This window comes from Sciurus carolinensis, chromosome 7 (assembly GCF_902686445.1).
Source record: "Sciurus carolinensis chromosome 7, mSciCar1.2, whole genome shotgun sequence".
NCBI classification, from domain to species: domain Eukaryota; kingdom Metazoa; phylum Chordata; class Mammalia; order Rodentia; family Sciuridae; genus Sciurus; species Sciurus carolinensis.
In genome coordinates, this window is record NC_062219.1 from 117,913,509 (window position 1) to 117,927,437 (window position 13,929).

Sequence of the window (13,929 nt, forward strand, 5' to 3'; positions counted from 1 at the left end):
GTGTACTCGCTTGACTCTGAGGCTGCTTTCCTGGCCAGGGCTGGGATTTCCTCTGCACCATGAGGGTGTTGAGCCAGCCATCTCCAGGATTTTGTCCAATCCTGAGGTTCTAGTCCCTTTTCAAACACCTTTAGATTATATAATCCTTTTTAAGGATAAAAATTTTTTTCTTGTAGTGTATGGACAGCATGCCTTTATTTATTTTTAGGCAGTGCTGAGGATCGAACCCAGTGCCTCACACATGCTCGGCGAGTGCTCTGCCACTGAGCTACAGCCCCAGCCCCGATGGCATGCTCCTTTTGAACACCTGAACTAATCCATGAGAAGAGCTGGCCACAGAGCTTGGCACACGTACAGCACATGTTATCTTTTAGGAACCATGTCGCTGATTTCTGTGGTTTCCACAGTACCTTTCACAAAGCAGGTGCTCAGTATTGCTGACCTGGGAGAATGCCCGCTGGTCTTCAGCGGATCCCCTGCCTGCCCCCCAGAAGGCCTGCCCCCACATTTGGGTATCAGCAAGAAAAACCCAGGAAAAGGAGACACCTTTGGCTCCAGGTGAGCCGTTGCATCAGAGAAAAAGCAGCAGATGGAGGAGGAAATACACTATTTATTTACAATTTGTTCACTTTATCCACAATTTCCCATACAAACATAAAAACTAAAAAAATAAAACCACCACTTGGGAACACAAGTGTCTTTCTTTAATTAGTCTGGTGGAGGGAGGGCCGGAAGCCCTCTCGCTCTGTGAAGGAGACTACTGAGGCACACCGAGGGGGAGGAGAGGAGGAGGACGCCTGAGAAACAGCTCCACGAGAACCTCGCATAGCGGTGTGGGTGGAGGTGTGTGGAGGGGCTTTGCTGGCAGAGACTCAGGGATGTCCCCCCTGGGGACACGGCTTGGCTTCCCAAGAGGATGACAGCTTGCCCCCGTTCCCCCCACTTCTCCACTACCAAACACCAAAAGTCAAACACGGGTCGCACATCTCATGAGCTGTGTGGGTGTGATGGTGACAGTAGGGATACCAATGCTGCTCTCTGAGAAGAGCCCCAAACCCAGGGGCACTCAGGACACTCCTTCCCTTGGCACTGACTAGTTGGTCACAGCTTCTGTCCTTAATCCAATGCTGACTTAAACATGGGGAAATGAAAGCCCTCCCCAGAGTCCAGGGAAAGGCAAGAGTCAAAAACAGGGAGAAAGGGCTTCTGCCTCTGCAGTCCCTTCTTGGGGAGGCTGTGGGGTGGCAGGGGAGCTCTGCCACTGAGGAGGGGCGGGGGGGGGGGCAGATGTTCCAGAAAGGCCCAGGATGGGCAGAAAGGGGAGGAAAGACACTGAGACACGGACACTCCGGCTGGCAGCTCCACTGGCCCGGCCTCTCTAGCAGACTCCCTTCAGAGGGGTGCCTGGAAACCAACCCGGAGGCGCTGAAGCCACCTGCCTGGCGATTTCACCTGTGCGAGTGATCTAGGTTGCTTTCACGTGTTGATGCACAATATAAATATAAAATCATATCTGCTACAAAGAGGACATATATTTTACATCTTCACCCATATACATAATAACACAATTTACACATAATATCTTGGAGTGGGTCATCATGGAAACAAAAGTTTGGAGAGGTAAAAAGCCCCTTCTCCCTTCCTGCCTGGTCATTCTCCAGGACGCTTGTACCCTTGGTCACTGGGGCTCTTCCCAACTGGTTCTGATGGGGCTAGTGTGGACACAGCAATTCAGACATGTAACGAAATGCTGATGGGTGTGTACATACACACTCACACACATGCACATACGCAGGAGTCTGGTGAGAAAAAGGAAAAGAAAATTCCTAGCCCTTGGGTGTAGGCCTCTTCCCAGAGTTAACAGCATCAGTGCCTCCTCCATCTGAGAACCGTGGTTCTCAAGCAGCTGCCCTTCAGTGGCTCAGACTCGGGCAGAGAGAGGAGGATTAGGAAACCAGGGAGGGGGCGGGGCCTGGAGTCTTATGAAACATAAGGCATATTTGACCTGTGATCAAATCAAACTAAGTCACAAAAAGCAACCGTATCAGAGCCTAATACTTCCATGCCTTAGGCATGTAATAAATTTGTGGGTTCTTCTTCCTGTTTAAAGAGAGAGAGAGAAAGAAAAAAAAAAAAGCAGTGACATCACTTGGGACTGCAGGCGAAAGCCAGCCAGTCCATGTCAGTCCATGTGGGGACAATGTGAGTGAGACCCTGAGCCTCCCCTTCTTTTGTCCAGTTTTTTTTTTTTTTTTTAAGGGGCAGACAACCCTGTACCTCCTTTTCTGTCCTCTCCCAGAGCTGGGCCCATCCACACGGCATGGAATACTGAGAGTGGTCCAAGAGACACATCCAGAGACATGGAGTGGTGGACGCCAAAAAGTTAAGACCTGGGTGGTGGGGGTGAGCTTTTTACAGCAGGAGTGTTCCTGGCTGGGGTCCACGGCTCGCACAGTGGCCACAGTGATCAGATTGCCATCAGAGATGGGGGCAGTCTGGGTCCCCGGGGGGAGACAGCACCTATCGGCGGTAGTGATTGGGGGCGTCGGCAAACATGTACTTGAGTCTGTACGCCTCGGCCAGAAGCAGCCCGATCTCTTCGTTGCCCCAGTGTATCGTAGGTAGGTTCTGTAGCAGCATGAGGAGACCCTGGAAGGCAAGAAAGGGCTTTTACTGCTTTCCAGGCTGCAGGTCCCAAACTGGCAGCCCCCGTCTCAAGACCCAGAGCTGGAATGGGGCCTTCCTCCTGTGCTGCACGTGCCCAGGTCCAGCCTCCCAAACTGCACACAGCCTTGGCCCCTGGTTCACCCCAAGAAGCCGTGAAAAGCCTCTGCTGATTCTCTGATCCACTAGCACATGCCTCTTTAAAAATCATAAATGGAGAATGATAACAAAAAATCTTTTAAGAGAAATAACAGCTTATCATTCAAATACAGCTCTCCTGCTTTTGAGGTATTCCTTTTCAGTAATTTTTCCCATGTGTGTTTCTTTAAATAGTTGTGATAATAATTATGATTTTATATGTACTTTAGTCATCTTTTTTAAACTATAATTTTCATGCTTTTCAATCCAGCCTTCATAAATGGTTATTCTCAAAGCTAGTAGGCCATGGAGGCTAGACCCTAATGTGCTCAGCCACTTCTCCTTGTTAGACAGGGAATTCACTTCTTTTTTGTCTTTATTAATAATTATTGCAGTGTGTATCCTTTGGCATCTGGACATCTTTCTCCTAATCTCACTGTTTACTTGCTGTCGCCATGTTTCCCTTGTTCTAAGGTTGTCCTCAGCCTACCTGGTCGGCTTATTGCCCTTCCGCCCCGCCCATCCAGCCAGGTCCACTTCAACCACATTTATCGGTGACTCCATGGTTTAATTTATGCTCTTCCTTTCATTTGAACACTTTCTCTTTTCTCCTCCACCTAGCTAAATCCTATTCAGCTTTCAAAGTCCAGTTTTCTCAAAGAGCTCCATGGACATAGCCTATTAAAGAGGATATTAGAATAAAATGAATGTGATTTTGGGTTATCTCTGTAATTTAGTTACCCATGCTATCCGCTGCTGCTTCTTTTATTTTTCTGTCTTTCTGAATTGGATATTCTTATTTTTCCAATTATAAAAGTAAAGTCATAAGACACAAAATGCAGAAGCCATAAGAAACTTATAGGATTGATTACATACAATTCTTTATATGTCAAGAGACACTAAAAACAAATTTAAAATATAAGAAACTAGGAGAAAATATTTATACCACCTTATAAAAGATAAAAAGGTCAATATCCACATTGATAAAGAATACCACCAGGCATGATGGCGCACACCTGCAATCCCAGCAACTTGGGTGGTAGAAGCAGGAGGATCACAAGTTCAAAGTCAGTCTCAGAAACTTAGTGAGGCCCTAAGCAACTTAGCAAGACCCTATCTCAAAATAAAATATAAAAAAGGCTGGGAATGTGGCTCAGTGGTTAAGCGCCCCTGGGTTCAATCCCAGGTACACACACACGCGTGCACACACACACACAAAGAGTACCTAACAGATCAGTGAAAGAAAAGACAAAACGGGCCAACAGAAGAGTGATGAGAACAGATAACAGAAAATGCCTCCAGCCCTTCCACACACTATTATCACTTCCAAAAACCCTGCTTGCAGCTGATCTGCATAGCCCGCCAGTGCTTCATAGTTTTCAGTGTCAAGGTCTTACACATTTTCCAGGAGGTTTCTTGCTTTAGTTAAAGAAGTTTAGCTGGGCACATAGCTGCCCATGGCACTTCATTGCCATGTGCAGCCAATATGACCAAGTCTGAGCCACTTCTGGGATGGGAGCAGAAATGATACACATGTAACTTCTAGCTTCTGCCCTAAGCTTCTCCTCCTCTTCCTAGAAAATGGATATGAATGAAAGACTGGAAACCGTCACCTATGCATGTGACTAAAACAATGTGATGAAGATGGCAGAGCAATAAATAGAAGACACCTGACTCCCTGCCTCTCTGGAACCATGACATTAGTCCTGGACTGCTAGTTCAGGGAAAGTAAACAGCCATCTTGTTTTAAGTCACTGTTATTTTGGGGTCATCAGTTACAGAGACAATTTTATATCCTCTTAACAAATTTGGCTGTACCTATCAAAATTAGAAATGCCCATAGTTGAGCCTGGCACAATGGTGCTTTCTGTAATCCCAGCTACTCAGGAGGCCAAGGCTGGAGGATCACAAATTCAAGGCCAGCCTGAGTGACTCAAAATAAAATAAATTCTCAAAAAAAAATAAATAAATAAATAGAAAAAGGGCTGGGGATGTAGTTTAGTGGCAGAGCACTCGCTTTGCCTGTGTGAGACTTTGGGTTCAATCCCCAGGATCACCACCACCACAACGAAATGTGTGTGTTTGGGCTAGGGCTACAGCTCAGTAGAATAGCACTTGCCTAGCTTCTGCAAGGATGTCAATTTGATCTCTTGCATGGCAAAACAAAAACAAAAAAAAAAAAGAAAGAAAGAAAGAAAAAGAAAAAGAAGTACATGGTCTTTGATCTAGCAACTCTATCCTGGGGAAATATTTACATTCATGGTCAAAGGTACACACTGCATCATTGCTTCACATGATGGGGAAAATGCCCGTCACTATGGCAACAGATAAATGAAGAATTACCCACATCATGAGAGAAATGGTGGTGCTCATGATAAATGAAGGTCTACCTGGACTGACATGGAAAGACAGCCAAGACATTTTTAAATGACTAAAAGCGAAAGTTGCAAAAAATATTTATAGTATATCTCACATATCTATATATATTTATATCTATAAATATCTGTAGTATATCTCACTTAGGTAAAAGAAAACATGACACATTTGCATACACACGCATGTACTTAACAACTTGGGTGGTAAACTCTTAACAGTGGTTACCTTTGGGGGGTGAAATCTTTCACTTTTCTCTATACTTTTGTATCTTTTAAAATGAAGTCTGTATATTACATGTATGATAAAATATTTTTTTCATGTAGTACAGAATAAGTTTTATTTAGTCAAAAGTAAAAAAGCAGAAAATAAATTGCCCATGACTTCATAATCAAGAGGAAGCCATTTTTAAACATTTTGGCATATTTCTTTCTAACCCTTTTCCTGCACATTTTATATAGTAAATATTTTCTCTATATAATTTTGAATCTATTTGACATTTATCATAAGCATTTTTCTCTATTATTAAAAACTCCCAGCTGGGTGCAGTGGTGCATGCCTATAATCCCAGTGACTTGGGAGGCTGAGACAGGAGGATTCCAAGTTAAAAGTCAGCCTCAGCAACTTAGCAAGGACCTAAGCAACTTCGAGAGATCCTGTTTCTAAATAAAATATGAAAAAAGGGCTGGGGATGTGACCCAGTGGTTACGTGCCCCTGGGTTCAATCCCTGGTACTAAAAAAAAAAAAAAAAAATTTCCTGTAGACATTTTCAATGGCCAGAGAATTTTTCCATGATGTAAGATGGCATAATTTATATCTTTGAATTTAATTATTTCTGGGTTTTCACTATAATAAAATTATAATGAACGTATTCGCACATAAATCTATCCTTGGATTATTTTTTGGGGTAAATTCCTAGAAACGAAATTATCATTTCAAAGGGCACAAATGCCTGTAATCCTAGTTACTCAGAAGGCTGAGGCATGGACTGGGGATATGGCTCAGTTGGTAGAGTGCTTGTCTTGCAAGCACAAGGCCCTGGGTTCAATCCCCAGCACCGCAAAAAAAAAAAAAAAAAAAGGCTGAGGCAAGAGGATGGCAAGTTCAAATCCAGTCTCAAGGAATGCTTGCCTAACATGTGCAAGGCTCTGTGTTCAATCCACAGTACTGAAGAGGGTGGGGAGGGGTGGCCAACCTTAGTAACTTAGTGAGGACCTTGTCTCAAAAGTAAAAAATAAAAAGGGACTGGGGGTATAACTCAGTGTTAGAGCACTCCTGGGTTCAAAGCCCATTACTGAAAACAAACCAAAAACAAACAACAACAAAAAGAGTGCAACATTTTAAAGGTACTTAATTCAGAAAGTGCATTCCAAGAGAACACCCTTTTCCTTAGATCACCAATACACTCATTAAAACAGACAGACCTTGTTGTGATGGTTTTCCCTTAGATCCCCAAGGTTGAGGACAGAACTCAAAACCTATAGTCAAAATGGTGATGAACCCACAGGAAGGCCATCATGAGGAAAGAATCAGGTTACACACTTCCGTATGTCTATATTCTCCCTTCCATGGTTGCTAGCATTCTTTCCTTCCTTTTCCTTTTCCTTTTTCCTTTCCTGTCCTCCCTTCCATTCTTTTTTTTTTTTTTTTTTTTTTAACAGTACTGGGAATTGACCCCAGGGATGCTCAACCACTGAGTTTCATCCCTAGTCCTTTGTATTTTATTTGGAGACAGGGTCTCGCCAAGTTGCCCGGGCTAGCCCTGAACTTGTGGCCCTCCTGGGTCAGTCTCAAGAATCTGGGTGTGATGACCTTGGAATATAAATGCCCTCCCTGAACTCCCTGCCCTTAGGTCCTTTTGACTCTTCTTTCCTATTTGCTGCTCCTTCCCTTAACACGTCCGCAGCCCCACACAAACTGGAAAAGGCATATCTCTCTTTGCCAACCTCCTTCTCAGGAGTCAACTTTTATTTTCAGTTGGGCAGATTCAATTCTCGAGGCCTTAACCTTTTCTGTTTCTTAGACTTTTGGCTGTCTGGTGAAGCCTAAGAATCCTTTCTCAGAATAATAATTTAAAATACATAAAATATATAATATAACTATTAAAACCTATTTTTAAAATGGGCAATGCTTACCTCTATATGGCAAATTTTCAGGTACCCATTTTTTTCTTTTTTGGTATTATTAGAATTTAAATTTTTTTCTATAATACTTACATAATTTGTATAATTGATAAACAAAAACAATCAAGAAAGAGCTAAGCTCTCTAGAAGAGAATATACTCTGCTCTGATGGGAGAAATCTATAACTTCTAATTCTTCTAGGCTTAACAGAAACTTCTGGGAAGCTTCTAAATACTTCCACCCCTGGAAAGTTAACCTCTCACTTCCTCCTAGAGAAGCGAGGCTTAGCTGCAAGGAACCACTCTGCCACCTGGCGTCCATGCCTCTGAACTGCAGTACCCCACCCCCAGCCTCCATCACCCCCATGGCTCCCCATCGCAGTGCTGCAAAAATGGGAAACCCTGTCTAGTGGATAAAGACATAGCGTAGTGAATAACCATAGCTGGGGGACAAAGGTATTAATCACAAATCAGGAGCTCTTATCTAGGGGTAGACAAGAGACACTGCAGGGAATGGCTGAAGATTTGTTACAGAGCCAGTTCCGCGGGAGCATTAGGCATGACCAGCAGTTAGATGAAATACGAGGTAGACAGTCGGGAGCAGAAGACGGCTTGTAGGGCAAGCAACAGAGAGCAGTTTTCAATTAATGGGAAAGGGGAAGCTGCCTTTTATAGAAAAGGGCTGGAAATGGCTGAAATGGAAGAAAAGGGCCTGGCATAGCACCTGCTGAGAATCCACAAATCCCAAAGGAAAAGGCACTGTGACAGAGAAGGAATTTGAGCCATGTGCGATGAATGGAAGAAAACAATTAGGTTAGAGGCTAAAGGAGGAGGTTATTAGGTAGTGAACAGAAACTCTGATTAAGAAAAGGCAGGGGGAAGCCCATTAGCAAATAAGTAACTGGGGAGGAAGTGGGAGGACATCAAGGACAAGATCAATCAGAACACCACTTACTGAGGCTTACTAAATACCAGATGGGGCTCTGAGTGCTCCACCTGTACTTTGTACTCACTCAATTAGTCCTCACATCAACTCTAGAAGTTACATATTATATCCATTTTAGAGAAAACGAAACTGAGGCACAGAGGTTAAGGAATCTGCCCAAGGTTACAAGTGCTGACAGCCTGGCTCAAGAGCTTGTGCTCATAACCACAGTACCATGTGCCGCCAGCCCTGGAGTGAGAAAGAAGTGGGGCATAAAGTAAAAGGAACAAAAAGAAAACAAGTCCTAGGAGAAGCTGTTGGAAGGAAATCTGCAAGTTGATTAATTTCACTCAGTGATAAGGGTTCAGCACAGCCAAAGACAGGATGTGTAAAAATTAACAGCAAAAGAACTTAAAAGGTAGCATAAAATTAGACTATTAAATAAGATGCTGTATACAGAATCACTTTGCAATATCGGAACATTATTTGCAATATAAAGTGTATTCAAGCATGTAAAAATACTTCCCTAGTCAAATACGTACTTTAAAACAAACCTCCCCTATTCTGAGAATCAGTGAGGTAACAAAATATTTCCCCTGGTTCCAATATAACTTTTCAAAAACAAGTCCTTGCCACGAACTTCGAACTTCGAGAGTCAAATCTGTATCCATTGGCTTCTCCTGCACCAAAGCACCTAGTGCAGCTGGCTTTTTCCCCCTCACAGAAAGCCATACAGAATTTTTTTTTTACATATCTAGGAATCATTTCCTTTCTCATACCAGTTTTTTTTGGGGGTGGATCTTCAATTCTCAGGGTTCCCTCAAACCCTTCTTATGGGCAGGATTCCAACTGGCAATTCTCCAAATGTCTGTGAAGACGGGGCCCGCGCTCGGGCAACACTCCACAATCACACCCTGAGCTCCCGCAGGAGTCGTGGGCGGTGCCATCTGGTTCAAGAGATTTATTTACTTTTAGTTTGTCACTGAGGACTGGAACGTTCCCTGGTCTTGCACTACTTTACTTAATAACTCTGACCTGCCTCCTATGAAATGGACCTTCACAATGGGAATCTCTCCAAGACTCTCCTGTAAAGAAGAAACAAAGAATTCTCCAGTTCTGTGGTTTAGAGTCACTGGATGGTCACATTGACTCCCTTGTGGTTTCCCTTTTTATACATTTAAAGGAACTTTAATTACTAAGCCTAGGTCCCCTGCGCGGTGCTTCTCAGCCATCTGAGTGTTGGCACCTGAGATGACATGTCTGTAGGCTCCATGTACTCTTGTGGATGCTGCTTTCCCAGAATGGCTTCCTAGACTGCAGAGGGACCAGGTGTCTGTCTTCTGACTCTCACATCCTCCTAGAGATCTCAGGTTAGAGACCAACAGTTCCCAGGCTTCTGCTGAGTTACTTGATCCTGTACAAATTTTCTGCACGGTGCTGCCTTGGTGCCCACAGCTCAGTGTAACTGGTGCTCTTCTGATTTCTTTTCCTTGTGAAGGTGTGTCTCCCTCCCTCCTGGCAGCTCCTTTGTGTTTGGTTGCACTTCCTTGTGGCTGCTCTGATCTAGGGGACCCTACCTCTCAGAGAACTCATTCATGACTCCTGTCCTGGGTTTCACATCAACTTGCTTTGGAAAGTCTTTCCCAGAGTCCCGTGTCTGCAAGCTGCATCAATGGCATATTCTGTGAATGGGTGTCAGGAATAAAAACATGTCTGGTGAGCTGATTCTCCCAGTCTCATTCAACATTTCAGGTTCAGCCTTGGCCAGAGGGTATGGGGCTGAAAGTCTACCCTACAGCTATGGTTTTGTTTAACAATGGAGTGTATTCCTAATGCTCCCTGGTGGGGTGGGACCTAGGTGTTACTCCTCCTTCCAACCCCTCAGAGTTAAAGGGCAGGTCAGGGCCTAAATGCTATAGGGCAGGCTTTATAGGGCTGGGGCTGTTGATTCAGGAAGGGGTTAAAAGTTTCCCTGTTTTAGAATAAACCAATCTCTTTCCCATGGTCTTCTCCAAAATTGGTTCTTGCCCAGCTCTGGCCTCAGCCCTGTGTGACCCACTAGTGGCTGTCTTCTCTCCAAGTCTTCCCTGTTTACTCCTATAGGGCCTTCCCTCTGGCTATTTCCTTTGCCAGAAGGACTCTCCTACCTATCTTTGCATGGCTTGCTGCAGCTGTAAGGACTTGTCCTCTACGAGGTCCTCTGGCAGATGACTCCTAGCAAAGTGCAGGCCAGAGGCATGCATGAGAAGGGCTTGCTCTTGGTATGGCTGTTTTTTTGGTACCAGGGATTGAACTCAGGGGCCCTTAACCACTGAGTCACATCCCCAGCCCTTTTTTGTATATTATTTAGAGAAAGGGTCTCACTTTGCTAAGTTGCTGAGTCTGGCTTTTAACTTGGAATCCTCCTGCCTCAGCCTCCCAAGCTGCTGGGATTACAGGCGTGCACTACCACGCCTGGCTTGGTGTGGCTTTAATGGAGTGGGGATATCGGCAGGTATCTCAGACCTCGCATGCTCCTGCCTAGCTCTCGAGTCCTCTTTGCTTACTTCCTTCTAGGATCATGCTGCCAACAGGACACACACAGCCCTGGCCCGGGCTCACAGCCCTCTGTTCTTAAGCCTGGTGAGAGAAGCCCCCTCGCTCGCTTGGTGGTGCACAACTGCAAGGCGGTTGAGTTGGGTGCTCGCGTCCTGCGCAGGTGTCTTTGTCTGACCATGGCGAGAGCTTCCCTTCGGCCAGGGAGTTCTCCACTATCACTGCTCATGCCCCAGCACACTGAGCACCACGCCATCTCTTGACAGCTTCCACACCTACATTCAACTGGTTCTGTGACTCGGTAGCCCTACATCCTAGTGGTCACCCTTTTTCCCCTAAATACCCAAGATGCCAACAACATCAAGATCCTCACTTGGTACCAAGAGTCTAATCATTTACTCTTCAGCGCTCCCATATGAGAAAGGAAGCATTTGCCCATTTTGCTTTGGGTGATTTTCACAAGGTCAATGGTGTATTTGGGAGGTAGATCTTAGGGTTGTCAACACTTGTCTCCAATTATATTCCTCCCAATGTTGTGACAGTGGCTTCAGGGCCCACATCTTAAGTGTACAGCTCAATAACTTTATACACATACCCAAGTACCCACCACCGAGATCAAGACAGAACCGTCTGTGCCCTGGAAGACACCTGTTGCTCCCCAGTCAATACTGCCCCTCAGCAGCTGATCTGACCCAAATTTCACTGCTCCACCAGGCTGGGGCAAGGCTCCAGGACTCCAGGAGAGGACCAAAGCCCAGCAACCTGTCTCCAGGGACTGCCTGCTGCCTGGTGCTCAGGAGCGCCTCCATCTCCCACAGAGAAACGGGGATAGAATTCAGGCCACCTGGGATGCAGAGCATGAAAGGGCAGCAGGAGTCACAGGTTCTTCTGGCAGTGGAAGGAGAAAAACCCAGAAGCGAGAATTGGACAAGGAGGACCTTGGAGGAATTCTTTTTCAGTTTTTTTTTTTTTGTGTGTGTGTGTGGTACTGGGGATTTGATCCCAGGGCCTTGTGCTTGCGAGGCAAGCACTCAACCAACTAAGCTACATCCCCAGCCCTTCTTTTTCAGTTTTAAAAGAACCAATTTTTGTGTTAAACACTTCTGTGTGAAGAAAGAGCCTGCTAGCAACTGCCAAGATGAGGGGAGGTGGATGGGGGAGTCCTAGGGAGGAATAAGCAGCCCTTTACCTGTGAGCAGCCTAGAAGCTGGTAGCCAGGCCCCAGGAGGAGTGGCAGCAGGGCACAGTGGGTCACAGTGGATTCCAGGTAGAAACCACTCACTGTCTGGGTGACCTTAGCCTAATTACTTGTGGTGATAATTCTCCTATTTGTAAAAGTGGGGGTATTAGTCATGGACTACCTGGGAGGTTAGGTAAACATTTAGGATAGTGTCTACACATTAAAAGCGCCAAGAATTAGCTCTTATTATATGGAACCTTATGAAATTGCCAATATTCAAATATTTTCTCTTATAACAGCAACTGCGTATGATTCAACCTAACATCATCAGCATTATTCTACTATACCAGCCCAGGCGGAGGGCTGGAGGTGCAAAGGGCCTCCTCCTACTACAAAAGAGCTGTGGCCCCGTCCTGCTACAAGCCCTCATTTCAAGCAGCCCATAAGCCCCTGAGGACCTGGTCATTCTACCCCAGAGTACTCGTGACATGCCTCAGACTCCCTTGCTCAGGGCTCTCAGAAAGGAAGCCTCTTAATGTGATGCTCCTTTGTCAGTATTTAGTGCCCGCTCTCAGATAGTAGTCTTGACAGCTGCTCGGCCAGAGAGAAGCAGGTGACCTTCCTCCTGGGGACTCTCACCGCAGCTGGGACACTGCCCTTTGCTCCTGTGTATGTGGACACCTCCTCTCCAGCGCACTTTGCTTGTCTGGTTTGGCAGTTTCACCCGGGATGATCCCAGCATGCTTGACTCATTAGGTTGGAAACTTGGGTCTCCTGCCCCCCACCCTGGTTCTGGGGATTGGCCAGGGCCTCACCCGTGCTAAGCAAGCACTCTGTCACTGGGTTACATCCCTAGTCTTTTTGTGATTTATTTTATTTTGAAACACACCCGGGCTGGCTTCAAACTTGCCATCCTCCTGCATCAGCCTTCTGAGTAGCCGGGATGACAGGTGTGACACTGTACCCAGCAAACACTTAGGTTTTAAAGCTCTGCCTTCACTTCACTGCTTCCCAGACTCAGAGAGCATTGCAGGTATAATAAAATTACTGGGGTTTTTATGTTGTTGTTGTTTTTGGGTTTTTTTTTTTTTTTTGGTGTGTGCGGTACTGGGTGCTGGGGAACTCTACCAGGGACTGAACCCAAGGACTCTACCACTGAGCTACATTCTCTGCTTTTTTTGTTTTTTATTCTTGAGATAGGATCTCACTAAATTGCTAAGGTTGGCCTGGAACTTGTGATCCTCCTGCCTCAGCCTTCTGAATTGCTGGGATTACAGGTGTGTGCCACCATGCCTGCTAATAAACTCACTGTTTTAACAACTATTTGCCAAGTACACTATTCCAATTGATTTACATGTACTAACTTGTTTAATCTTCATAATAGCCCTAGGAGGTAGGTACTATTATCCCCATTTTACAGATAGGAAAACCAATGTATACAAAGTCAAGTGACTCGCTTAATGTTGCACACCCACAAAAGTGGCAGAGATAGAAGTTGACCCCAAGTGGTCTGGCTCCAAAGACCACAGAACTATTTTGCATTGTCCCTAAGGTGACTGTTTTCCCTTTGAAACTCCTCCACTGGCTTGCCTTATAACAAGCTCCTCTTCCCAGCTCTTCAGGGTGACAAGTGGCTGGGCTTTTGAAATTGCCACAACTCCCATTTTTATTTCAGCAACCACTTCACCTGGTTTTTCTTTGTGTCACTTATGGTAGCTTTTAGCCCTAAAATTGGCTTTCTGTGATACCTGAATTCATTCACAGAGCTTCTTTGTAGTGATTTAATACCGGCAGCCCTTTAGCAGGGGGGATGCACACGTCTACCTTCTCTGCAAAGGTCATGTCCAATAGTTCACAATCTTGCCCAGTGCTCTGTGCCCTCATCCGCACACTGGCCATGATTCTTTCTCCTAAAGGCTACCGCCTGTCTAGCCTAACACAGTCAGGCGTATTTTTTCTTTCAGTATTCATAGAACTTTAGAACTGCAGGG

The 13,929-nt window shown here is 45.3% G+C and overlaps 1 protein-coding gene across 1 annotated transcript in view; it reads right to left on the reverse strand.

Annotated features, from left to right (window-relative positions):
* Positions 1 to 590: 590 nt before the first annotated feature.
* Tbc1d22b (TBC1 domain family member 22B) overlaps positions 591 to 13,929 on the reverse strand; it is a 68,457-nt gene continuing 55,118 nt past the window's right edge. Inside the window, exon 13 of the mRNA XM_047559494.1 lies at positions 591 to 2,649. Within this exon, the coding sequence (XP_047415450.1) occupies positions 2,521 to 2,649 (129 nt within the window). The 3' untranslated portion in view covers positions 591 to 2,520. The remainder of the gene's footprint in view (positions 2,650 to 13,929) is intronic.